The sequence below is a fragment of the Buteo buteo genome, chromosome 12 (assembly GCF_964188355.1).
Source record: "Buteo buteo chromosome 12, bButBut1.hap1.1, whole genome shotgun sequence".
NCBI classification, from domain to species: domain Eukaryota; kingdom Metazoa; phylum Chordata; class Aves; order Accipitriformes; family Accipitridae; genus Buteo; species Buteo buteo.
In genome coordinates this window covers 39,540,563-39,568,242 of record NC_134182.1, presented here as the reverse complement: position 1 = coordinate 39,568,242, position 27,680 = coordinate 39,540,563, and the positions used below count along the sequence as shown (strand labels likewise).

The 27,680-nt window shown below is 43.7% G+C and overlaps 1 protein-coding gene across 2 annotated transcripts in view; it reads right to left on the bottom strand.

Moving 5' to 3' along the window:
* XPO7 (exportin 7) overlaps window positions 1–27,680 on the bottom strand; it is a 50,010-nt gene that overhangs the window by 3,813 nt on the left and 18,517 nt on the right. Inside the window, exons 3-25 of one of the 2 annotated variants that reach the window (XM_075043503.1) lie at window positions 26,774–26,867; window positions 25,772–25,938; window positions 23,566–23,658; window positions 20,166–20,270; window positions 17,573–17,738; window positions 16,944–17,017; window positions 15,396–15,515; window positions 15,010–15,156; window positions 13,997–14,169; window positions 12,690–12,883; window positions 11,478–11,583; window positions 10,002–10,137; window positions 8,951–9,024; window positions 7,779–7,859; window positions 7,190–7,253; window positions 5,881–5,989; window positions 5,308–5,414; window positions 4,734–4,822; window positions 3,909–4,016; window positions 2,707–2,789; window positions 1,923–2,137; window positions 601–739; window positions 110–270 (exon numbers count right to left, since the gene is read on the bottom strand). In XM_075043503.1, the coding sequence (XP_074899604.1) occupies window positions 110–270; window positions 601–739; window positions 1,923–2,137; window positions 2,707–2,789; window positions 3,909–4,016; window positions 4,734–4,822; window positions 5,308–5,414; window positions 5,881–5,989; window positions 7,190–7,253; window positions 7,779–7,859; window positions 8,951–9,024; window positions 10,002–10,137; window positions 11,478–11,583; window positions 12,690–12,883; window positions 13,997–14,169; window positions 15,010–15,156; window positions 15,396–15,515; window positions 16,944–17,017; window positions 17,573–17,738; window positions 20,166–20,270; window positions 23,566–23,658; window positions 25,772–25,938; window positions 26,774–26,867 (2,805 nt within the window). The remainder of the gene's footprint in view (window positions 1–109; window positions 271–600; window positions 740–1,922; window positions 2,138–2,706; window positions 2,790–3,908; window positions 4,017–4,733; window positions 4,823–5,307; window positions 5,415–5,880; window positions 5,990–7,189; window positions 7,254–7,778; window positions 7,860–8,950; window positions 9,025–10,001; window positions 10,138–11,477; window positions 11,584–12,689; window positions 12,884–13,996; window positions 14,170–15,009; window positions 15,157–15,395; window positions 15,516–16,943; window positions 17,018–17,572; window positions 17,739–20,165; window positions 20,271–23,565; window positions 23,659–25,771; window positions 25,939–26,773; window positions 26,868–27,680) is intronic. The other variant, XM_075043504.1, reaches the window with a different exon arrangement.

The window sequence follows — 27,680 nt, the reverse complement described above, 5'->3', positions numbered from 1 at the left end:
GAGCAGGGAGCACGCAGCCCCCATATTACATCATGCTACAAAAATTCAGGGCTTATCAGGAAGTTTACCATGCCATGCCACAACAAGGCCCTACGCCTTCGGTCTTTACCTGCTGAATCATCTCCGGGTGCTGCTGCATAATGTGCAGGAACCGGTCACTCTCCTGGGTCAGAGGTGTGGTCCTCTTCTTGGTGCTGCGAGACAGTTGCTTGAAGAGATAGGTGACAATGTGGTCCAAACAGGAGCAGCAGCCTGTGCAAACCATGGTGTCTGCAACAACAGGAAAGGGGGAGATATTGGGGCACTGCCAGCATTTCCCCTGCTCAGGTGCACTTGGGCAGGCTCCCAGGGAAACACCACCATTTATCTGGGTCCTTTTACAGACTTTGCAATCAAGAACCACCCAACCCTAAAGAGGTCAGCAACTTCCTCACTGACATATTCGCTATCTCTAATGCTCCAGCTTTAACCGAGGTGAAACTCCTCCACCCATTCACAAGGTCTTAACTCATCTGTTACCCTGAAATACAAAGCAATCAAAATCTTTCCCCACTTCCAAATCAAAGCCCTAAGAGCACAATAAAGAGCAGTAGTAGTTACCTAGTGCAGTGAGGCCTTCTGAAATGGAAGAGAGAATATACATGATTACATGAGGCTCCAGACTGGCTATAAAGTTCATGTGGTCCTGGGTAAGAACTTCCAGCAAGGAATAGTATGACTGGCTGAGCTTGGGATAATCCTGCAGAGAAAGGAAGAGAGAAAGACTTTTAAGGCCTCATGGTTAGCCTGTGACCATCAGTTAAGGCTTTCTGCTAGACCCAACCCATTCATTAATCACCTGAAAACTGCTTACTGAATCTCCTGGAAAGAGAACAAACCAACCTCTCTCACAGCATAACTTATGGGCCAACATATTTTCCACCCTTCTCCCCCACCAAAAGCCTTCCAAACAGGCTCTAGCAACAATGGTCCAGCAGGTTCCCAACACTGTTATATCGAAACATCTTTCCCCACTGCTTCTCTCTTTTCTAAATGGGGAGTGTTAGCTGACTGATGCCAGTGCTGGAGATGCAGAGATAGAACTGTCTCTCCAGGTGTCCATGTAGACTGCCAGATCACATAAAAATCAACACGCGCAGTGCTGGGCTCAGCAGCCTGCACTGCAGTCAGTGCCACAGACCCCTCAGCGGCCTCCAGATTGGGGGGGAACTCTCCTGGGAGTCCTGCAAAGTGGCCCCATCTCAAGAGCTGCACTTGAGCTGCATGTCTCAAGAGCAATGGTTTGGCCACTGGTATATTAAATCAAGAACGTGCTGAATGCAGTCACAGAGATGGCAACAACAACTTTCAGATCCTGCTATGGTAATAAGACAGGTAAGCCTTGGGAGGAATATATGCTGCCCTCTGTCCTTGGTATTTTGCCAAGTATGACTGTGCTGATAGGGTCTCAAAGCTCTGCCGCAAAATGGATTTCTGTACACAAGGTCTGGATAGGAACAAGACTCCGTAGGTGGATGTCTTCAGCAAGCAGGTTGCACTGTAATTGCTGATGCATCGAGATCTCTGCCCACAAGCGATACAGGGAAGAACAATCCTTCACTTGCAGGAAGTGTTTTTCAGATAGAGAAGGCATAATTTTGGTAATTGCTCTGCTGAGACTTGGAGCATACCCCACTGGAGAGCTGAGCAGCGGGGCCGCCCAGCAGGACCTTAGCTGGTGGGGTTACAGCCTTCACGCAGGACCTGCCACTGCACATTCCAGGAGCTGTAATTTCCTGCTGGTCTGTGCCTATAGCTGGGGTTCCAGGAAGTGGCACAAGTTCACTCGTCTCTCTGATTAAAGTATTCCTTTACTGTATAATCTTCCAACCCTGTCTTCCCTAGCCATGTGTTTACACTGCTAATCACAGGTGTCAGCTTACCAGAAGGTCACTGTGAGGGATGGAAAGCAGAAGCTTGATAAAAGTTTGCAGGGCATTGTCCAGTGCATCATCCCCATACAGACGGAAGACCCCAAAGTTGACGTAGCTCCCACTCAGTGCAGCCTTCAGCATGGAGAAGCAGATGGAAATCCCCTTGAGCTTCAAGGCATAGACTTGATCCTTTGGAACCTCCCCAAGTGTTAGGATACGATTTCCTGCATGAGCACAGAAGCGGACTCAGTGTTTCAGCAACCACATACAAACCCCTTCTCCCCAGGGTGCAGGAAAAACAAAAGTAGAGCCATAAAGAGTGACTGAGAAGTCAGTCACGAGCACCAAAGACTTATTCCCCAGCCAAAGGTTAAGGAACCTGTTACAAGTTAGAAGTGTGGCTCTACTAGGAACCATGAGAACACAACTGCGTGTAATTTTGCTGTGGAAACAGGACAGCATAAGGACAGGATTGCTCTCCACTTGCTTCACAGGTTCACCTGTGTCACCTTGCACACTCACAAGGGGCTCAGCTGGGCTCCTGCTCATTGCTGTCATTTTCTTCCTTATTTGCATGGCAAACACCCTGCCCCTTCTGCTTGCCTGCCCACCCAGCACTTCAAGCAGAAGCATCTCTCCATATCTAAGCATGCATTCAGCAAGCGATTTGGCACTACTTCCCAGCCTGGGCTCGCTCCCTGAGCTGGCAAGTGCCCCAGCCCTCACTCCTCAAGCGAGCGGAGGAGTCAAGGGCAGACCAAGGCTGCCTGGATCCCACCTGCTGGACACTCACCATATGTAGTTATCATTTTACTCGTTTCTCGGAAGAGCAGGATGCCATTCGGTGAAGACACATCAAACTGCAGCCGTTGGGATCTAATGGAAAGACAGGGAATAAATTGGAGCTCAGACGGACCTGGGAGTAAAACCAAAGCTAATACTCCAGCACCTCCATGCACTGCTGTCTACTGGGGCACCCTGCTCCCAGGGCTGCTCCCCAGAGTTCAACAAAATGCCCTGGTCTGGTAGAAAATACTGCTGTTCATTACCAAAGCCAGACAGGACACAGCCACTTAGGGACAGACAAGCTCTGCTGTCGCAGAAGAAAGGGCCTGTATTTCACAGACGTTAGGAATATTACAAGATCGAGGCTGGAAATCCTGTCTTGGCAATAGTCACTAGGCTACTGTACACAAACACAGCGAACATCTTGGAAGCAGCATTGTAGGGCCGCCTGACTAGTTCCTATTCATAACACGACCAAGAATTCAGAGCTTGGCATGTCTTCCCCTACAGTGAATAGATCTTACAATTGAAGCAAAGCAAGTTGTCCAGTTCACCTCTGAAATAAATGAATGGATTTATTCCAGTAAGGATTGTCCGACTGCAAAGATGCCGCTCGGATGTAGCAAACAGTCCGACAGTACGGAAAGTCAACTCTCAAACGACTGTGTCTGAACCTTGTGTCCCTTCCACTCGGCTGTAACAATGGACCCTTCCTATAGGGTTGTGTTCAGCTGGCTGTAAGCCAGAGCAACATCTTGGCAACCTTTCACTGCCAGATTAGACAGCATCTGAATTATCTGAACAGTGTCAGAGGTACCTTTCTGCTGGCAAAAAGAGCTGATGCTCTAAAGCAAAAGTGGTCATCTGGCTGCCAGACAGAACAATGCTCATTTTAAACACAGGTTTTAAATATTAACCTGAGTTGCCTGCCTCCATCTTATAGCGCTGTCCTTGGAAGCAGACGCTGAAGAAATTCAGTGCTTATTGATCGTGTCTCTTGGTCTGAGTCATGACACGACTGATATCTGAACCATTAGATTTTCTTCCCTACTGAAAGAATGCCAGTTTCCCCCTTGTCCCCTTGGCAGCCTTTGCAGCATAAATAGACCAAAGTAGAGAAAATGCAGCTAGGCACCAACACCCACACAAAGGCTGAAGCAACAGACAGACACAAACCCCTGCCAGCCTTCAGATGCTGGAGGTTCATACCTATTATGTACCAACTCAGCCATCAGTTTGAGGACAGGTGTAGTGCAGGCTGGGTCATGGTACCAGAGTTCAATTGCCCGCTGTAGGATTGGCATGTAGGAAGGGTAGCTGCAAGGTGAAAGCTAAGGAACTTTGTAACTTTGCATGAAGAAAAAAGGTCACAACTTCTACAAAAGGCTTATTTTGTGTACTGCACCCAAGCCTTGCAAAGCAACTTACTTAACATGGTTAAACAGAGATGCTGCTTGCTGGTGTCTGCTTTATCACAGGAAAAAAAATAAAATTAAAATCTGTTGAAGGAGTTGCATCCACACTTCTTATACTAGGACAAACCAGAAACAAAAAGGTTTTGAATGAAAGGGAAGACAGATACAAAGATCTGTCACTGCAACAGACAGCTGACCTTCGCCAGCCAAAGAGAAATCTGGAGCCTAGATACCGTGCTCTTTGAGCAGCTATGCTCTCACCAAGAGGACAAAGATACCAACTGCTGTTGGCTTTAGTGAGCAAGAGGAAAGCTTTTGTTGCTGCTGAGATGCAAGCATCCCATTAAAGGCCTTTGTGCTTTACAGGTCAAATCTCTTTAGGTCCAATCAGAAAAACCCCAACAGTTCAGCTTTGAGCAGATTTCTAGGTTGACTTGGTTGCAGACAGACCAAGTCAAATCTATTTCGGGGCTTAGAGACAGGACACCGAGTACTACAAAAGTGCAGAGAAACCCCCGTCAGGATTTAGCAGGGAAAATAGGGCATTTGGTCGCAGTCAGCCAGAGTTCTCCCCTCTGACACACAGGATGACTCAAGTTTTAGGGCAATAGAAGGATACATCCACTCAAACAGCATCATGAAGCTGGTCTTGGCATTGAAGGCAAAGGCTATTCCCCTCAAGTCTCTCACCAAACCAACCAAAGTTCTCTGTATTGCAAAAGAAGAGATATGTTAAAACATAACACGTGCATGGATCTCTCCCTTCCTGGCTCCACCAGCCCAGAGCCACTTCCCTTCCTCCCATTCTAACTGCAACACAGACTTTCTGTGCTGGATGCCAATCCCAGGTTAGGCAGTTCATCCTCTTCAGTGCCAGAAGCCCTCTTTAATTTGAGCCAGTGCAGTGACAGTACTAGGGTATTTCATTCCCAACAGAAGGAAAGCTAGCAGATGAGGCTTACATGAACTACACCTAGACCCCAAGGAATGCAAGGCACACCGCTGCTTCCCCATATACTGAAAGAAAAGCACCTATCCCTCCAGCTTCTACTTGTCTTGTTCAGAGGGCAGAATGGCTCTCACTCTGCAGGAGTTACTTGTTCTGTCCTGTCTGTCTGAACTGAAAATGTCAAAGCCCCTAAGGGAAAGACTAGGGACAGCATGGATAACAGGGAAGGTCCTGCTCAACTTACTTTTGCCTCTTGTTCATTGAAAGTGTTTGTGCTGAACATCTGTGCCACAGTCTCAAAGGCAGCTGTGAGGGGAAGCATGAACTGCTCATACTGATCCTCATCTTCCCCTGAAAGAAAAAGAGAAATCAGGAGGAAATAGACTGCACATCCCTGCGCCCTGCGGTACTGCCTGTGCTATACATTCAGACATTGCTCACTGATGGAGCTAGGGGCAGAGAGGCTACAGGTTTCTAGACAGGTCATCTATCGCTGCCAATATTTAACTTAGAGAAAAGGCTTAGAACAAACTCTGCCACCCAGGAAAACAACTGGAATATTATGAAGGAAAAAATTAGCCCCAGCCTTGGTGGTGTGTACCTCTGGACTACCTGTACCTAGCAACATGGCATCAAAATGACTCTTGAGCTTCTTTCCCCTCCTTCTTCTTATCCCATTTGGCTTCTCCCATTCCAGCATCCTTTCCTGCAGGAGCCTACAGCTCCCCAAATAGCAAGACCTAGCCTACTGCAGAGCCCAGCATCCAAACCACAGTGTCACTGTTTTGCTCTGGTTCTCAAGAAAAGCTCCGAGTACCTAAATCCACCATGAGAAGACGCCCAAGTGCAGTGTAGAACGTAGTCCGACATCTCATGTCAGTCAGGTTGGACTGATTGTTAATGCCCAGGAAAGAAAAGTGCTCACTCTGCAAAGGGAAGAGAAGAGATGGGTTAAAGCGGAACCACTGCCTTGAATGGGCTCCTGTATCAGGGGCTGAGGATCCCTCACCCCTCTGTCTAATTCTCAGCCTGCACAAGGATGAGCAGCAGTGAGCTGCACGATTATCTTGCTAACCGCTTCACATCTGCCAGCCATCTTGGAGAACAGGCCACCAGAGGGCAACAGGCACCGTGCCTGCACGCCCCGAAGCAGTGTCCTATCTGCTGGCAAAGATACCAGAGCTATCATCTTTCATCCTGGAATTCCCCAGGACCAGATGAACAAGGAAGTCTTGCTTTGCCACCACAGCCCAGAAGCAATCTGCCCCCCTTACTCATGGGGACCCTTTAGGCATTAAGGTTGCTGAAAACCAGCCCTCTGCAGACAGATCCCCAGTTACTCTGCCCACATTCTCCACAGAAACAGCAGCCCAGACAATGCAGCTTCTGGGCCAAACACAGGATGTGGGACTGCTTGCAAAATATCCCCTAGCTCAAGGAATACAGTGCCTCCCTCGTTCAACCAGTCCATGCAAAACTTCTGGATGCGGTACTGGGAGTCCTATCACTCCCGCATCAGAGCATGAGATGACCACACGCTCCCAGAGGCAAGTCAGGAATCTGATACTTTGCTGGCTTCTAGTTGCTTGTTCTAACATTTTTGATTTCAAGTCAGCATCCCAGATCCGCACAGGGAGTACCATACTGGTAGCAACCAAGGAACAAGGCTGCTATCCTGACCGCTGCAAGTGATGGCACTCCTTCCAAATCAGCACTTCTAGAATGAAAGCTGGCACACTGAAATGCTGTTATATTTTGCATTAAATTGCACAAACAGCGCTCACTGCTGTCTGCCTGCATGTGCAGTAGTATTAGCTGTCTCCTGCAGTTCACTCTGGAGATGGCTGTCTTTCAGTGGAGAGTAAAGACACCCCCACATTAACCCTTTGGGTATGAAAGGTACCACATAACTACAGCCCCTCAAAATTGAAGGGCAGGCTTTGAACAAAGAGAGATTGAACTCAGATCACATCTTCTAGAGGCTCATCGAATATGATGGAAGCATCTGGGAGACAGGTAAACTTCAAAAGTATGTCCAGGTGTTAAAATCAGGGGATTATCTCAGATGCACAAAGGCAGATGGAGGAGTTTGCTGTGAGACAAGAAGCAGAAGGTGAAGGACTTACCGTGTGATTGTTCAGCATGAACTGTACGGCGCTCAGTTTCACCAGCTTTCTAACACTACTGTATGTAAAGGGGGTGTTAAGGAAGCAGCAGAGTCAGCAGAAAACTTCTTGCCATGCTTGCAAAGCACTTTCCAGGGCAAAACTGGAAGAGGACTTACGTCTATATTATTCAATATGTTCTAGCCTCTCTTCCTCTTATTTCAAGAGCAATCAAGTTGCATAAGTCTCTACTGTAGAGACCTGCAGTGACCGTTTTTATTTACTCTGTCAGGAAGGACAAGTAGAAGACCATACAACAGACTGTGCTTGTAAACAAGTTAACTGTGGACTGTAAGCTACAAAGCAATTATGATCCAAAATAATACCCCCTTCCCCTACAATATTATAGCCATCTACTGCAATTCAACAGCTAGATAAAGACATTGATCAAGCACTTGCACTCTGCTCTTCTCACTACCCAGAAGATGAAGTGGTTCAGGAATCTGTTACACGCAGAGTACTCCTGTTCCAGCTGAGCATCTGGGTCACTCTTCCCCCATCCTGAGGTTTAAGTGTCCTGTGCACCCAACAGCTCTTCTGAAAAGGATATCCAATGGAGAGGTCATTGAGCAGCTGCAGTGTCTTGGAGGTGATAGGCTCGCATCGACCCCAGTACTTCAAGTTGGTGATGCTAGGGAAGAGGATAACAAGGACAGATCAGAGGGGCTTGCTCAGCTTCCCCTTTGCTGTGCGGTGGATTCTTCCAGTTCAAAAGTCACCCAACATCATCAGCTCCACCCTCCACCGAAACCACAGACATCACAAGCCACAAAATATTGGTATAAAATTACTGTACTTACATTTGGTTGACTAGAAAATTATCCTTCAGATAATCTTCACTACTTGGGTCCCAAGCTACACTGGCCCATACCCAGGCCCTTGGAATTCTGTGGCACTCCAGGGCTGGTTTCTGCAGCAAGGGTAAGAGAATTCTGCGGCAGTGACTACATGCAGACGTATGCAATTCTGCACCTGCACCATCCACTGTCAGCTGCAGAATTCTAGTAGCCCTTGCTTCTTCCAGGAGAGCCATTTCACCCCTTGGGGATGATGCGCAGCCAGGGCGCGCGAAGGTAGGCAAGGCCCCATGCATGTAAAGATGGGGGCGATGCTAAAGAAGTTGAGCGGGAGCTAGGGGCTGCACATCACCAGGCACACGGCACTGGGTGTCAGCATCGGAGCTACTGAATTGGTTCAAAATGCTAGCAGAGGCTGCCAAAGACATGACAAAAAGCCAGTCGACAGGTTCGGTCCAGAGGAGAGCTGCCAAGGAACAGGCCGAATAGGGTGCTCACCAGAGTGGAAGAATTTTAAAAAAAAAGGACTTGCGCTACTCTGGCACTGAACAGCACAATTTGCAAAGAAAACCTTTGAAGGAGCAGTCCCCTCCCCATAGAGCTTTCGTGGCTGGTGATTGCCAATAGTCAAGTGATAGGGCATGAGTGCTTGAGGCTGTCCTCTCTCTGACTTTGGTTTTACTAAGCAGGCACTGGAAAGAGAATCCATTATCCTGGTGTACGGCTTATTTTTGCGTCTCCACGGTGGATAATTCAATCCTGGATATTGTGCGTGACTTAAGCCCTGATAAAAGCCTGTAATTCTCGTGAGTAGCCAGATGTTACTAGTTTTAGACTGCACGACACTCCCTCATATTCCAGTTTTCCTGGTTATACCTTCAAATCAACCCTGGAATCTCTGATGCCTGCAAGCAGGAACACTTACATTTTTCCTATGAAGACGCTCAGGACCATGGTCTCATCATTCAACCCCAGGACCTCTGAGAGACGGCGGTACAGCTGGAGGGAAAAAATAACACCAATTTAAAAGCTGTCAAGAAAACAAGCAATCATCAAAGACTATTTGTTTTTCACTTGTTCTCCCTTTGTGGCACACATGCCTGGGAGGGTGTATGCTCTGGGCTTTCTAAAATCAGTCAAACAACGCACAGAGATGCTTGTGATCTGATCCAGACCAATACTTGCCCTAATCACTGCTAACTCTTTTCTATCGCTAGTCATAGCGGGTTCAGATACTGTACACAGAAGCCAAAGCACTTGCTTTTCCTAGGGAAAGGGCACATAACAACAGTGCTCCTCCACCTGCAGCTACATGCAGTATCTTAGTGAATTTGTCTGGAACTCCAAGCCTCTTGTCACACCACTGCTCCAAAGTCTCTGGGGTGGGGAAGGAAGGTCACAGGTTACTGGAAAGGAAGAGAACCTAATTCTGGTGTAATGATATTCCCACTCTTTACATATTTTTTTAATTTAAAAAGAGATATTTTGCATCTCTAAAGAGGCACCAAGACATTCAAAGTCCAGTACATTGACAATTGTCTTATGATGAAAAGACTGGATATTTATCTTCACTTCAGAGCCAAGGAAGCAAGGCACAGCTGCTAAGCTCAGGCTCCTCATGGGTGTATGAAGTGGTGTGACTTGCACACTTTCACAAGTATATAGGCTTAAGGGACTCATTTGAAGTCACAGCAGAAACCTGGCAGGTAACAAAACTGAACCCAGGTCTCAAGTTCTAGGCTGTCATAGTCACTGGCTCATTCCTGACACATACGGAACATGGTATTTCAACCAACAGCTCAGGCTTTGTGATGTTAACACTGGACATGTATCTAGAAAACACAGTAGACAGGTCTCTTAAATATTTTCAGCTATAAAGAAGAGAAAACAAGTAATGCCACTTGCTTTCATTTAAAAAGGGAAGCTATTACTGGACTTTGTATCACCAAAGAGACATAGCCAAAGGGACTGATTACCTTGGAAGACTTCTGCACCTGATCTCCAATATAGATCTTCCGAAATTGCTCAAAGAAGCTCAGCATGGCAAGCTCCAGCTTCTCATTCCCAGCCTGCGCCAGACGAGAGTCCGTCAGGTTCATCAGCTGGAGCACTCTGGAGAGAGGTGGGAAAAACACACCTTGCTGATGGACTTTGGGAGAAATGAGGGATTTCTGGCACATGGTGTTGTTTCCAGGCTGTGTGCACTGTATTTTTTACTTTCTGTTGGCATTGTCATTTTGGGTCAAGAACTGACAAAACTGATAACAAAACACTGACTAGGGCACATTCCTCTTCTGTGTGCAGCCATTATAAGGCTTTTATATCCCTTCTAACAGGGATGCAAGGCCTTGGTCTCAATTTGGTGGAGAATTGAGTTTCGAGTCACTTACCCAGTGACTGATCCATTGTGTTCTCAAACCCACCTGAGAAACCACTACCTGCTCCCCTCACAAGAGCCAGACTAAACACCACTCCCACTTCAGTTTGGCTTTTGTTGTGAGCCCTGCAGAAACAATGCTGTGACCTGTGTACAGGCTCAATGAGTAGACCTTGCTGGCAAGGGAGGGATGAAGGGATTGTAGGGTAAGTAACACACATGCAGCGGAACGCGAGGGCCAAAGCAACAATAACCTTTTTCGCAAGTGGCACAAAACACAAAGTGGGAAAGAAGATAAAACGTAAGTAGACTTCTGTGAAAAGGTATCATATACTTTGGCACTAAAGTTAACTGAAATACATACAAGGTCTCACTATTCCCCCTTCAGTAACTCATCAGCAACATGGGAAGCCACTGCTTGATGTTATCTATTGGCTCACCAACAGGCCAGCTTCCACTATAGATTACTTTATACATTCACAGTTTAACTCCTTTACTGCCCTAGATTCCAAGCAGAGCAAGTATGCTCTGGACCACAAAGCTTTCAGTGTGATTCAAGGTTGTTTCTGAGTTGTAAGCTACATGTTCTCACATCCATCAAATAAAGCTTGCACTGGAGAGGATTTACAATCCTGAAAATCCAGCATGGGTCAGAAGACAGTATAAAGTTTTAACAGCTGTAGAAGAACTGCAACATTCACAGTGTATTTACGGACAAAACCCACCTTGGCTTCTTAACTAGGAAAAAGACTTTTCCCCCCACCCCAGCAAAGAACCATCATGCATTTAATTCTACTCCAATGCATGCATTTAAGCCCGGTATGAATTCCCCTCTTACATGCTCTTCCCCTCTCATTCTCTTTCTTACAACCCAAGATTTCCCAATTTAGCCAAGCCACAGCAGAAGTTTGCTGACTGACTCTAGCCAGTGCTGCCAATCTCTTCTTTCAGGATGGCCAATTCCACACTGTTCTTTTCAGTGAAAAGAGGGGAAGAACATGGTGGCAGCTTCCCGATAGCAATTTTGTTGTTGACTTCAATAGTGGTGCAGCTAGAAAACAGTCAGCGTCCCTACCGACAAACCAACTCGCCATCCATCGCATCCTGCTCATCCGTGCTGGCGAACGAGACCCTACCACCAATCACTGCACCGATAATATAGACGAGCCACGTCAGGCGCCCTGAAACCAACAGAGGACATCAGAACCAAGACGTCACACATCACGTGGAGGAAGCTGAGGAGATTTGCATTTTATTTTGGCAAAGACAAGATTCACAATGAATATCTTTCTGCTCTAGTCCCCATCTATACCAAAATTACTCAATTCTCCACTTGGTGGAGAACAGGCACAACTTTTCTAGTAAAGAAACAAGAATGCCAGGTCTGCCTGGAAGATTTTCATTATTTAAAGCTATTCCACTGCAGAAAGCCACTTTCTTGTAAAACTGTATTCTATGTATTTAAATATGTGCAGATACCAGCAGGCAGCATTTATTCTTTCAAAGTACATGTGGCTGGTGGAGAAGTCAACATCATATGGAGTTTTGCCCCCCCCCCCCAAAACCCATGTACTGCATTAGATCAGACAATACTGTTTCAGAAGGAAGAGGAACAGTTTCCATACTTGTGCTGATGTCCCCACGTCCCCCACAAAAGGGGAAGCCAGCTACATTATTAGAAAGGGGGCATAACACAGCTATACCTGAACCTCCAAAGGAACTGTTTCTTTATGGCCAGTGTTAAGCAATTCCTAAACCAACCAGCTGTGCGAGTACAAAACCTCCACGCTGCACCCACCCAATGCTGTGGACAGACACCCTCCTTCAGACAGTGGCACTGGCTGAAAACCCCACTCCCAGTTACTCATTACCAACAAACCGCTGAGGTTTCTGCCACAGCCAGCGGGGAGGTTCAAATGAGCACTCCGTATCCTGCCTCAGACAAAAGAGGGATGGGGCAGGCAGTGCTAACCACCTGTGGATGGGGGAACATCCTTGGAATTTGTCTCTGAAAGACTGGCAAGGAGATGCACTACATTCCCCCAAAAAAGGAACGGAGTCAGCTGTAGGACAGCAATATCTTCAGCCAGCAATGCTGTGTGCATCGGGAGTGTCTGTCCACAGCCAAAAATATTCTACACCATACGGGCACCTCCCCAAGGTAACATTTGTGAGATCTGCCTCCCCATTTACGGATTTCACCAGGAATGCAGGCTTCTGAAACGTACTTTTGAGAACAGGCAACCTACTGCAAGCTTACAGGCCACAGTCCTCCAAACACGCTCACCTTCTTGTACAGCAACATCCATAGGGCTAGCGGTGGCACTCTGCAGCAGCTCCTGGTAGGACTGGGCTGACTGGTCAAAGAGCTGCACAAGCAGAGCACAGGTCTTCTCATACTCGCACCGGCCAATGGTGGATAGCTGATCTAGCTGCTGTTGCACAAGGCCAGTATCATCCAGTGGATCCTCCAAACCATCCCTAAGCAGCAAGAAAGCACATTAGAAAAGGACTTAAAATGCAGAGATAGCTTAACCCATAACATAGGCTTATTTCAATCAGAAAGAGAAGGCTTTCCCAGGCATACAGAAATTCCAGTGACTGAAGTCTCTGCCTCTACTATTTGTCACTATGGAGAGCTACACAGACCGACATAACCATCTGATCATTAACTGCGGCCATAAATCAGACAAACAGTAGCGGTTGAGGTGGAAAGGCCATCAGGACCTGGGATGAGTAAGCTCTTCTTACGTCTTTAACATTTATCCAGGTCTTCGAACAGAACGTGCAGAGCCAAGAACAAGGTCTCTGACCGGTTGTCTTTGTATAACAAAGCTTTCCATCTTTCTCAATGTTTTAGCTGCCTTTTCCTCTAAATACGCTAACCTCAACAATAAGTTTATTGCGAACTCCAGAACTAGCTAAACCTGCTGCTCCTCCCTTGCATTGCTAGATAGCTAAAAAGGTATAAGCCGATCAGTCTTCCTTAAGGGAGGCATTATTTTTCTATACTTGACCATCTGTTTTCATCAAACACAAACACACACAAGGTAGAATTCATCCCACATAAATTCAGGCACTGCAACAGAGTCCTGAAGGCTGCCCCAACACTCAAAGCAAGAAAAAAAAAAACCAACCCAAAAACCAAAACAAAACCCCCAACTTTCAGGTATAATTTGTGCCATCTTACAGCAGAGATCCAAAAATTAAGCGAATCACACTTTGCATACTTATTCCTCTCTGCTACAAAGGCAATTCAGAGTGTAAACAGTATGCTGGGGAGGTATGATGCTAGATAAGATGAATTTTACCCATAACATGTCGGAGACTGCTCAGATCAATCTCAGCCATTTGAGACTGAGCAAGGTCTGAAAAAAAAACAGCTTAAAAAAATGTAAAAAAATCTCATTTTTATAAGCAACAGAATATGCGATTTAGGTAAGCCTCCCTTAGAAATCTTTTGGTGACTCACAAAACTTCCTGCAGTCATGCCCATTTTTAAAACAAAACTCAGAAAAGCAACACATTAGAGCCTTCTGCGTTAGACCCTGGTGCCGACAAGCAGAAGTGCTGCCACCTCTCTGCTTTTCTTACCTCAATATGATGTGCACAGATTCCAGCCTGGATGTGATGTAAGCTTTTGTGACTTCTGGTGTATATGTTTCAAGCATGTGAGGCTCTGTGGCTTTAACATAGGGCACTGATGCAGCCAGCCGCTGCCACAAGCTTAGGAGATAGTGAACGCTGTTCGGCGCGAACTCCCAGTGCTACCAGGAGCCAAGAGAGAAAAAAAGGAAAGGAAACTAGCAAGTTATGGCCTTGATTGTTTTACCCATACTATTTTGACTCATGTAGCACTAGATATAGCAACATCTAAAAGCTTTAATGATCTGGTTGCCAATTTTAACAATGAAATTCAGTTCACACCTGGATTCAGCGGGTATTATCAGCATTCAGTAAAGACTGAAAGATAATCCTGAGTTCCTAGGCTGTGTAACTGAGCCAAAGCCTTTGGTCCCAAACTACTACTGAGCTCATACTGTAGCACTCTGCAGACAGCTCCCCAAACAGAATGTACAGTTTAAAGCTGTTTTCCAGATAAATATTAAAATTTAACAAACAAAGGTATTATGTAAGCTATACAATTTTTTTTAAACCATATTCTGTGCAGGGGTATAATTACAAGCTGTATACCAGTGGAAAAGTCAGTGGGAATATGGCATGATATTCATATTACTAGCAATCCCTGCAACTGCATTTTAATAGTAGAGTGATACATAATTCCAAAAATAAGCCTTATTTAACAAGGTTTGTTTTTTTGGGTTTTTTTTTTTTTTTTTTTTTTTTTTCCCCTGCTAGGACATGGAAAGACTCTGGAGGCATAGCAACCCTGCCTTCCCCCACATACTGCTCCTGTTCCATTCAGCAGGAATTCACAGAATCATCAATGCTACACCACAGGATTCTGTCACAGAGTCTGCAGGGTTTTTTAGTAAAAATAACATACAGTGAATTAAGGGGCAAAGAATAGACAAGAGGGTTATAATTTTGTTTCAGAAGACAAGGGGCATAAAGACCCATTGAGGGTAAGTAAAACCACTTTGTACCTGCAGGCTGGTCACGGTGAAGTTGGCAATGAGTCGGATGACCTCGGGGTAGTTCTCCACCTTCACCAGCTCTCCCAACTGGTAATTGCTTTTCAATCGGGCCAGCAATCGGCAGAACTCATGGTAGTTATTTGGGTCTGACAAACTCTGAGAGGAGAAAAAGAGAAGAATTGAGAAACAGCACTACTTCGCAACATATGGCAGTCAGCTGCAAGAGGCGCAGATTTATGGTGAAACAGCAGGAAAAGGCAAAGAGCAGCAAGGTGTTACTCCCTTCTCCCCAGTGCCACAAGTAGGACATGTACATTAGAAAGTATTTTTGGTGAAGAAACTCGATGCAGAGGAAACAGAGACACAATTCCACTGACTGCATCTGAAATACTCACCTGTGGGTTTTCCAGTATTCGTTTAACTCCATCAACGAGATGAGATAAAAACTTTGCTCTTTCTGCATTGTTGAAGAGGGATCTGCGTACAGAGGCTATCTGCACTAGGCAGGATAAAACCTAAAAGACGCAAAGAGAATAAAATAGAAAGGGAGGGATTAGAACAGTAAAATGAACAGCACGTTTCCTTTTCATGACACAACAATTCATTTAAGTCTGATGCTCTTTTGCATGCTACACGACAGCTCCTTCATCTTTGCAATCCTGTGTAGTCTATGTAAAAGTGTAGAAACAAATTACAGCAGAGAGAAAAAACCACATCACCCAAAGGAACATCTCTATCCTGACAGTCAAAGGTGTGTCCAAACTCTGGTCCCAAAAATGCTGGGATTTCTTCAGATGAAGAACACGGATTGCATAAGACTGAAAACAGACTAGGATTGGCCTGCAAAGCTGGGAAACTTAACACAGACTTGGAAAAGTATTGCAGAAGATAGAAGACTGGCAAGAAAAATATTAAATTGTTCTCAACCCAAACCTCTGAAATTTAAATCAAGAGCAAATTCCCAGGGTGCAGCTGCAGTAGCGAGTAACAGGCTGGTGAGCAGGATTTTGAAGAGCAGCAGCAGTCAGTTATGACTTAGCACCCTGCAATCCTTATCCGGAGGCAAAGCCCCACTCCCTCTGACCAGTGTAAGGACTACCTGCTCAACTGCTAAGCCTCTCATTCTTGCTGGTTCTTACATTTCCTGATCAAAGAGGCAGGACAATTAGAGGCATAATTGCTTCAGATTTCTATTCAGTAACAAAAAAAAAAAAAAAAAAAAAAAAAAAGTCTCACACTGTTAAAATCTCTTATGAATATTTGAGGCTTTAAATTCAGAATTAGCGAGTAACCCTTCAACATAATGAACAGTACTGAGAGTCTCAGTGGAAAAAATACTTCTGAAGGACCCTTCTCTCTCTAGCCAAAGGGCATGTTTTCATTGTAGCATTAATTATGAAAAATATTTATCCAATAGATAAATGCCTGGCAGGCAATTTTTTCAAGAGGAAATAATCCCAACTCTTAGTTCAGTTGTGCTATTGGCCATTTCATCCAACTGGGACACGGCCTAGTTTTAAAGTGTGGAAGGAGAAACTACATTTTTCGGTTGTGCTCCCAGACTTGCTACCTACTTGCAGAATGGTTTTAGGATCAACTTAGCAGCACGGTGGAAATAACATAAGCTACATCCCTCAAAAGGGCTTACTGGCAGAGTGAGCAGGCAGACTCTAGGCTACGCAAGGACAAAGAAGTAGGTTGGACTTCCAGCAAAACAAGCTGCTCTTAGGTCAAATCCAAAGCCTGCAGATGCATCAAAACTATTAGCAGCAGCAGTAGCACCGGACCAGCCTCCCTGTTGTCACGGTAGCACAAGGCAGTGCCTTCAAAGTAAAGGTCTGAAGTCAGCCTATGGCATTTTAACCAACAGTAAGTCTCCCAGACGAGTCCTACAAACACTTTCTGGTAGTGGAGTCTGCAAGGAAAATAAACACTTAACTTACCAGGGGAGAAAACGAAGGAGGGATGGAATGATAAAGATCAAAAAACAACTGAAGGGTCGAAGAATCCAAGAATGCTGAAACAGAAGGGAGCATTTTACTGAGAACACCTCCATTTACTGCTTTCCATAGGTCTAATGCTTATCTTATCAACAATGGCATGTGTACCTGTCACATGAAGTACCATGCTTTAAGAAAATTTCCAAAGGATTTTACATTTTTACACAATTGCCCTTCCTAGAAATAAAGTAAACCCACTGGTACTTGGTACTAAGACAAAATTACAGGAAAATATTTTAAAAACACAATCTGTGGAACTGCAGAATGACTGGTGAGAACAGCAAGGATATTGAGAACAGGTACCAACTTATTTGTTATTTACATTTTAAAAAAAAGCTTACTGTTTCTTGAATTGGCAGGTGTAAGACTGGAAGGGTAGAGGAGTGTTTTTATAGCTCAAGATGGCCAACCCAAACTGAACTGCGTTTGTAATCACACTAAGAAAAGGCTGGATTCTACATCTAGCATTGTATGCAAAAGTTTATTTGTTAAGTATAGAGAGGGCTTTAGCAAGAGACCCATGCTTTCAGCTAGTATGCTGTAGATTAGCCCTCTTCCTCCAGCAAGATTACCTGATCTCCAACTGGTTGGGATCTGCACAGTGCAAAGATCATCTGAGGACTCGTCTGTTGATGTGCCAATGAAATCAAAGTTCAGGCAATTATGTGTGAGCTTAAGCAGCTGCATGAGCAGACCATGCTGGCTTTCATCATTTAGATTCAGGTTCTTCCCAGAAGCCTATAAAATACATCAGATTAAAAAAAGTAAAAAGAAAAAAAAAATCAAGGTGACAGCTGAGTTTGAGGCAGGTATTCAACTTTAAACAGGATGTGGCAATCATAAGGATCATATGCCACAAGCACCAACCCCAGCTATCGCATACTTTTACAGACAGCATGTGTATTTACATGCTTAGTCTTTACACAAGACGGATAAACAGACAGTGCTTTCTTTTTCACTCGGCTTGTACTGCACAGGAGAAAAGCAGCCAGGCTTGCCAGCCTGCAATTAAACTGTGAGATTTAGGAGATAAGGAAGTTCTTATTAAGGTTAAACACAAGAACACATTTTCTGCCTGACAAGCACCTAGCAGCAGGGAATCCTGTTGCTCCACCTAATCCTCATATGGAAATGAGTGCATTCACTTTTGTTGCACAGATGATCTGTATAAGCTCTGCTCCGGTTACAACACTCTGCTATGGGCAGGGAAAACATGGACACTCAAGTAACACAAAGAACTCGATGGACACGAAATGCTAGGTCCTTTCACTGCAGTTTAAATGTAGCACGAAGGTCTGTACTCCAGGGACAGGCCAGCCCCTCTATTCTTTGTATTATCACTCTGTACTTTAACCAAAACTAACTTCTTCCAGCTTACGTCTATTGCAAATAACACACTGCAGTGCCAACACTGCCAGTGGTCGCTGGAATGTCTCCCTCACTCTCTCCTCTCTATCACAAAGACTTACTCTTCTGGGGCTGCCTAAATGCACCCTGTTTTATGGAGATAGATACAGACATGATCCTTGGTTTCTTGCAGCCCAATCCTCCCCAATAGAAAGCATCACCTTAGGAACTTCTGCTTTATATACAGAAGCTTGAGACAGCTACTATTAGACAAAAAAAAAAAGAGACATAAATTGTGTAGCAGGTGTTTAATCACAGGAAAACAAGGATGTTGCATGAGACAACAGAGAACATTCCAACTTGTCTTAAACCATAGCATCGCAAGAAACAAAAGCAAGATGATTAAGAGTTAAGGTGGAAAACTAAGGGGCTTCCTCCTGAGACAAGCCGTGTCTTTCTAGTCTTTAAGTCCCCATGGTCATGCAGCAACAGTCATGTGGGCAATAGCTCAGCCAGAGCTACACATACAGGACAACAGTGCAGTTCAGGGGACACCAGGTTAACAAGGTCTGGTTTACGCCTCGTGGCTGAGTACCAGTACTTGCTGAATTTTCTCCAAGTCTGGGCAGATATAAGGACCCTGTCCTGCCTGTACCTCCCCAGGTGCTTCTTTTCACAAAACTAGAGGAATTCTTTTATTTCTGAGACCTCTAATTGACCATCAAATGCACCTGAAATAAGCCAATGAATTCAAAAGTTACCAGAGCTGTTATGGTTCAGGAGGATGGGTGCATGGGAAAGGATCACTAGCATAATTGTACAAGCCTTGCTTCCTTTAGAAACCAGAAGGAGAAAAAAGATCAAATTACACCCACGTACCCACCTTTATTAGTGACAGAACCAGAGCTGCTCATTTTGAAATATCTTTAAAATAAAATTTCCTTTTCACTCTTTGTGCTATTTGTCAACTTTGACACTTCACTTAGCTAGAAGGATAAAAGTTAAACTAATCAAATCTGTGCTACTGCCACTCCGTTTATTTGGATAGACTCTCTCACATGGGGCTATTTTTGAAGGCACCATTAGAACTCCAGATTAGCTTTTTAGAAAAGAAACATAACACAGAATCAAGAATTTTCTTCAGATAATCTACCTGCTTACAAAAAATACACATGTGCTACTTCAGCTGAAAGAAAAACTGCTTTTTTTGGGGTAAAACCCAACCCTACTAGCAGAGCATTGCTACCTTGTCCCAAGGTTAAGTATTTTTAAGCAAGTTAACTCACGTGTGATAATTAGCGCAAAATAAAAACCTGTTGAACATAAGACAGTCTAATATTCATCATGAGTTAAAACATCAAGGACAATCTTTAGTCTCAATCTACTAAATCTATCTTCACTAGCACTTTTTCTCTCACCATGTGGGTTTTAAACTGAGGGTAAAAAAAAGAAAGAGACAAAGACTTATTTTACAGGAAACCTCTCTGCCAGTACTGTAAATCACAGATATTTAAAATGTAAAACAAACATATCATCTCTTTCCTGATGCTTTAAGACAGTAAAGTTTAACCCAAGCCAGGCACGTATGTTCAATCAAAATTGTTGAAAAGAGTTTTATTTCTGTATTTGTGTCGTGTTCATTTTTTGTTTTGTTAATACAAACCTAAGTCAAAGCTTTGCTGAAAAACAAGTCCAGAACATAGCTTTTAGAACAAGAGCGCTCGTTCCTAGAGAGTTACATCAGATGGAACTTCAGCCCAAAGTCTGTTGCCTCAACATACAGCCCCCAAGAGAGATGACAAATGACTGTCTCCTTACCTGTTTCAGTAAATTGCATGACAGTGTGAAAATATCAAATAAGGATGAATCTCGGAAGGAAGAGGCTATTTTCCTGTGCTTGGTCAGTGGATGAGTAGTATCCGCCTGAGCAGAGAGAAAACCAGCGCTTAGAACTGATAGGCAGAGGTGGAACAAGACCAGCAGAACCCATAGGAACCCTATTAAGCACTGGGACATCAAGGTTTCCCTCCCCAGATCGATGTCACACCAGCTGGCTAAACCAGGGGGATGCACTGCCACTGTGTATGTGCTGCTACTGCAGAACAGTGGTTCTTCCACAGATAAAATAGTATTGCTGGCTGATGGATGACAGGACTTTACACCTACAATACTTACGACGCAGTTTCACTGTACCCCTGCCAGAAAGGAGGGTTGGGTTTACTCTCAAGTTAATTTAAATCTCTTCCAAAGCAGAATCAACAGCAGTATTTTCAACAGCAATTAAGTCACTTTAGAAACTTGAACACCGCTTTCTTAAGTGCTCCGAACTCCTAAGAGTTAAATCCTACCTGAAGCCGCTGGGCAGATACATGGTCAACTACTAGCAATTATAATTCCCCTCCTGAACCTGCACAGATGAGAAGAAAACTAGAAGGACAGTTAACCAGTGACAGCCAGTTTGGACTTTGCTGTACCTATTATAAACTCCAGTTCTGGACCTCTCATCGTATCAGAATAAAAAGCTGACGTGATGTAAGAGGCAAATACACACATATTGCTTTATACTGGATAACAAAGTCTCCAACTGATTCAACCAATGCATTCCAGCATGGGCCAGCACAGGCAAACAGCAGCACAACTCATGTCACTTCATAGACTATTTTCTAGGAAGAGGAGAAAAGTGAAGCGATACTTGACATCTTTGCCATTTATTTGAACACAGGCTGGCAAAACTCCACTTGCCCAGGATGAGTTATCTGATGGGCAGTCAGTTACCGTCATGCATCTGGGATGGAGCCTTCTTGCAGCCCCGTGCAGATGCACGTAACACGAATCTCCGTTTTCTTTATGCTTTTGTTACTATACCTCTGTTAACTTAAATATGCACACATCTCGTCCAGTATTGCAGGAACCAGTACAGCTCTAACCACTGCAGAACTCACTTTAATGTAGTAACCTTCACAACGACCCCATGGAGGATGCAAACGCTCTTGTCTCTTGTATTACAGGTGAGAAAGAGAAGCCCTCCATCACCCAGTAGCTGGTGGCAGATCAGAACTGGACCTAAATTTGTCAGGTGCTCTAATGACTGAATTATCATTCCTCAGCTCGTGCTATTAGATTTCAGGGTCTTTAAGAAAATAAGCATTATTTACTTTCTCCATGGTTATTACAAATCTCATGTATTTCTGGTCTTGTGGCAAATGAGCATTTCCTTTTTCTTCACCACAAGATCATGAGGCTTAAATCAGTGAACTTCTACAATAGAGTGGATACACAGTACCTCTGGGCAAGTCTGTGCAGTACTTACAGGATGAAAACTGATACTTCAAAACAGTTACTAGCACTCTATTTTATTTGTACTGTGAGCTTTTGGAACAGAAGTTTTAGTAAACAGAGCTCTAGCAAATGTGGCTCTCATGCAATGTAGTTCGAAGTTTAAATAGCTATCAAAAAAAGCCTGAAGAGAAGCCCCAGAAGGGGTTTTGGGGTGTTTTTTTGCTATGTACGCATACACGACCCCACTCTGATGAGTGGGCAAGTTGGCAGATTTATTATTTTGCAAGTAATGGCAGTTTTAGACTTTCCAAGATGAGTCACTGAATCCAGCCCTGTGCAACTGCTGGCACAAAGCACATTTAGGAATGAGTAGTAAACTGTGGCAGATTTAATATCCAAGATACTAGGAAGAGATTTTTGATCAGTCCTTAACTTCATTGCTTATTTTAGTATCAACCTGTAGAGATTCTGGAACTGGGATAGGTGACAGTTTCTGTGCAGACCATTCTCCTGCAAGCAGAAGCTGTAGCCCTGTACAAAGATGCTTGAGGTACTAATTTATAGAGTTAAACAGACTTGCTTTCAACCCTTGATGTGAGGAAGTGAAGGATCAGACCTCTGTGGAGATGGAGCAAGGATTGTACAAAAGTGTGGGCAAGGAAATCATAATGGTAACAAGACATGGCTTAAGAGTTAGGAGGAGATCTATGGGTTAGGATTTACTGATCAGGCCAGGCTTGAAGAATGAAAGTGAATTTGGGGTCTGAAATGGATGCAGAAGCCATTCAGATTACAGCACAGGACTCGGAAAGGTCAGAGGTGCTGAACTTCATCAAGTCCAGCAGAAGAAACTGGTGCTTTGCCCTGGCCAGGACAAAATCTTCTCCTCCATTTCTAGTTCTGAAAACAATTTGTAATCATCCTTCAAATCCCACTCAAGGACCTATCCATTCCAATGCCTGGATTACTCAATATACCAGCAAAATGAAAGGTTAGTTTCCTTAGTAAGATATTAAAAATCAAATACTTAGTTACTGGTACTCTCTGCAAAATTAGAGACATTTAGACACATGGCAACCCTCACGCTGTCTTCGGGCTGTGGTAGCCATCAATGGTGCTACAGCAAAGTCTACCTGACTGATTAGGAAAACGATGTCAGCTTTGATAGCACCATGTAAAGCCACTTGTTCCAGCTTTCAACATAAATACCGAGATGTGGCATAACATTAGAGGGCTCTACAAACCACTGAACTAACTAACCTGGAAAGACTTGCTGCAGCTGGCATGACTGGGTGCCATACCAGAGCACCACAGACTCGGCGTGCCCAGTCGTTCTTCAGCCAGTCACCCAGCGCCAGGGCTGTGCAAGGGACTGAGCACTCAGCCCCAATAAACCATCAGAATTTGACAACTACCTGCTGAGAACACTATGAAATTTAATAGTGAACGAAAAGGACGCCTTAAAAATCTGCACAATTTGACAAATCCTCTTTGTTTCATCTCCCTGGTCAATACGGAGGAGGGCACGCTCCATTCACTTCTTGGCACAAGAATGCTATAAGCTGAAACAATGCACAGGGACCAACAACAGAAGGTGCTAGGGATGTCCTCACGCTCGGGGCTTTGTCCTCACTAGGTAGGCTTGGCTAGTTGCTTAGCACTGTACTTTCCTTTTTCATCTCAAAAGATTACATCCAAATATGGGAGAAGATGAAAGATGCCAGTGAAACAAAACAATTCCTCAGGACAGGAGGTTTCAGCATCTTACCATGACAGTAAGTGACTGCGTAAAAATAATAATAATAAAAAAAAACCCAAAACCAAACAAAAAACCAAAACACCAACCACACAACATCCCCTCCCCACCAAAAAAAACCCCAAACAATGCACAGACACACAGCAGGACACAACAATATGAATGAGAAAATTGGACACTTACTTCACTGAGGAAGGCTGTAGCACTTACTTGATTAATTTCATTAGTTAGTTGGGACAGGATTGTCACTCCTATGATGCAGTGCTCTACACTATCCTGAGGAAGGAAAGCGGGACAAGGAACACAGTTAGCAGTGCCAGGATGCTTTCAGTAAGCTTCACCATCATCCAAAGACCTTTCTGCTTGGAAGACTTCTGACATGTTTGCCTAGAAATGCATTATCTTTGTAGTATTGTGATTGGCAAAAAAGCTCATGAGCAATACCAAGCAGATAATTTAAAACGTGTTTTTAAAGTACTTGTTGTTAGCAATGCAAAGGGTTCTAAAGAGTTCAGTAACATGAGCTAATAAAAGTAGGCACCTTTTATTTAATAGTTTAATCAACATCTTTGTGTTATGCCCTAACTCTGAACAGATTTATTTAGAATTTAGAATTATTTTTTTTTTAATCAGTTTGTTTAATTCTAACAGAGGCTGTGGTAAAACGTGCAGAAATTTCTTCAATACTAGGATGAGTATTAAAGTCGCCAGATGAAAACTCTGGGAAATAAACATTCCCCCCCCTCCCCTTTTTAAACTACAGACCTTAAACAACATGAGTAGCAGCTGACCAAGTTTCTCCACACACCCGCCCCACAACCCTCCTGCCAAGAAGGACAGCCTATCTCCCAGTGAAGGGAGTCCATTCTTCACAGCCTGTTCAGCCTCTGGCTGCACTTGAGACTGCCAACAAGGGACCAATTGTGAACTAAGTCTGTTACAGATACCTCTTCACTAGAAACGGTAATCCATTTATCAAATGCTTTAAGAGAAACAACCTGTATTGTTCCTTTGCCCCAGTTTCTGTTCTGTAACTTCCCTTTCCTAGCTCCACCTTGCTTTGCACCTTCTGCACAAATTGCCCTGATCTCCAGCTTCAAAGACTGAACTCATCTGCAATAGAGAAATTCAAGCATATACAGGCTTGGGACCTTGGCCACTTCTTTACTGGAGCCATCTCTTGATGACAGTCTCAGTATTTACATGATAATATCTAAACAGAAGCTACTGGAAAACCTGGCTGAACCATGTCTTTAAAAAAGTGCAGCCTCCTGTACACTTTAACAGCCAGAAGAGGTAACTTGAGCAAATGGGAACAGACCATCTCAAACTGAACACAGCAAGTAGATATTCACACCATTTAATTAGGTTCCTGATTAAAAAGCACACATTCCCTATGTCACAAGCCAGGAGAGTGAGGACTCTAGCTCTGATAATTTCAGCTAGGAGCACCTGCAAACTATTTGGGACATAGTTACCAGCCCAGAAAGGAACATAATCTTTAAATTACTTAACACCTTCTAGATCTTACTTCACTGCAGATACCAGTAAATGCCTAAAATAATAGTAGTTAGCCTGTTTTCTGAATGCCCACACTCTACCACTCCAGAATTAAAAGCCCTGTACACATTACATCTCCTCTTCCACACTGGGAAGAGCTTCTGGTCATTTTGATTTCTTCTACTGTCTTCCTCCAACTCTTGATTTTGCAACAAACTTCAGAGCAAATAAATCAGTATTCATAGTGTTACAGGATTTACTGATCTCTCTGGGAGGAAGTTTCAGTTTGGAAACAGCTGTTGATAATAATGCAACCTTTCTACTAAACAGTCTTTTGGGTTGGAAATGAAACCCTGTACTGTGGTGACAGCATGTGCATTTATGAAACAACAGTCAGGACTTCTAAAGAAAATTGTTAACAATAACGTTTGTGTAACACACTAGTTTTAAGCTACATTTTGCTATGATAACTTAGCGAAATATCAAACCTGACTTCCATGGATATATCACCCTTGCAGTGAATGAAAGCAAGTCAAACACGGCACATATTTCCCTCATAGACAATAAGCCCACGTTTACCATTTTGCACTAATCGGCATGGTGTATTTAAGCTTCAGAGCTTGAAAGAAGAATTGTGCAACTGGAATGCTAAAGATGTGTCTCACCACCAAATACTAATGGTAGCAGTTTCCAGAGGTAAATCCCTGCTCCACCAAACTTTTAATTATAAAAACTGACCTGTCCTGCCAGTTGGCAGCTGCTTAGCCTTGGCAGTCACTATTCACAGGTGAAAGACTAGACAGAGGATACCAAAGTGAAAAACAATAACTGAAAATGCATGGACTTTCAAATCCCACAAGGTGTGTATTCATCTTACAAAAAAGCTGACCTGTAAAAACCTTGTGACATCTGTGATCACGTTCCTGAAGACATATTCATCCTTCTGACAGTCAAACCAGCCCAACTTTGTGATCCTGGCATATAACTGGATTAGTGCTTGTGTGACAAACGTTGCCAACTTTGGCCTAGTGGCAAGGTAGTTAAGCACATAGTTCCCTGAAACACACAGAAGAGGGGTATCTGTAGACAAAAACTTGGCAGATGGAACTGAGATGGAAACACTGATAGGAAAAAGCATCTTTCCAAAAGCTGTTAAAAAAATATCAGCACAGTAGTGGTTTAGATACAAATGTTGACCTTTTACTTGTGCCTTTAACATACTAAAGCTGTGGAACAGATCTGGGAAGTGGTTAGAGATATGTGAGAGTTCCTCCCCACAAGCCTAACTTTTTTGTATTATCAGATTAAGTCCAATCCTCTGTAAGCACATGTAAATAGCAAGAAAAGCTGAAAATATTTAAAGACCTTTCCTCGGGGATGATCATCTACCACATCACTTGTAGAAAAGAAAGCAGACTGAATGGCATTCAGACTCCTTCCTTGGAGGAAAGGAAGTATCAGCCATTCTCCAGGAAAGAGGACTGTGACAGACTGATTGTTCCCTTAAGAAATACTCTAAACAGTATTTCAGAGACCCATAAAGGATTTTCAGTTTTGAAACCACATCCTCAGAAGAGGCAAGCACCACGCATATTTTATACTCCAAAAGAAATTTATAAAATGCAACTGGTTTATTCAGAAGCCCACCAAGTTGTCATTCCCTTCTATCTGGAAAAATTCTGTACATTTAGCCTTGAACTCTGTTAGCTAATGATAAAGGTGAAAATGCCAGCTAAGAGAAACATTTCTTTGCCTTTTGGGCATCCTGTACCTTAGGATGCCCAAACTGTAAAGCACAGTAGCTTGCAGAAAACCTCCCACCTGTGGATGACAGTCCACACAACAAGCATTCACGTTAGTTTGGTTAGAAAAAATTAAGTCTTGTACTTACGAATATCTATTCGTTGTTCCAATGGTAAAGGGTTGTTTGTGCGTGACACGAGTTTTGTAAGGCATGTAGCTGCCAATAACTGGGAGTAGGATGACTGTAAAGAAAAAAAACAACAAACAACAAACCACAAACAGAAGTTTACTGCACACTTCAGAAGATCAAGCAGCAATGCTGGATTTTAAGGTAATTGCTCTCTGGAAATTCAAGTTTAAAGCATTAATTTAATTGGTAAGTCTAAATACTCTACACAGCATTTATGCTATGTTTTTATAGACACTAAAGTAAACCAAATACTTGAAGAAAGTGTTTAAGAAAGAAAGGAAAAGCTTTTAAAGAGCGGAAGACAACAGAACTGCCACTGAAGGCAGGAATAAAACTGCAAACATAGTCAAACTGCTTGAAGTTACCTTAAACGCCATGCCTGAAAAAGACAATTAGTCCTCTGAGCCATAGGAGTACGTTACTATACATTAAGAAGTACTTACAACTTCCGCTTGATTACTAAATACAGGTTAAAATTTATTTCTTACAGAACAGCACACAGACTACTAAACTGTAATCTAATTCAGGGACACAAATGATGGCATTCAACCACCTAAAACCCCTGGCTGCACCCGATTCCATAAATTACAGCCAGGGAGATGACAAGCATTTTGCATGCTAATTTCTGTAACATATAGCACTGTAGAAAGCCTAGTATCCAAGATGCAGGAAACCTATTCATTCCAACATCCCCAAGGACAGTCAGGTACAAAGTGAATCAGATCCCGGACTGAACAAAAAACCCTCTGGCAAGAGTCAGAGAGGCAATGGATCACACACAGAGAATGAAACTAGGCTTTAGGAACTTTTCTTTAAAAAAAAATAAAAAATTATTTGTCCTCAGGTAAACCAGTTACTAGCTCCC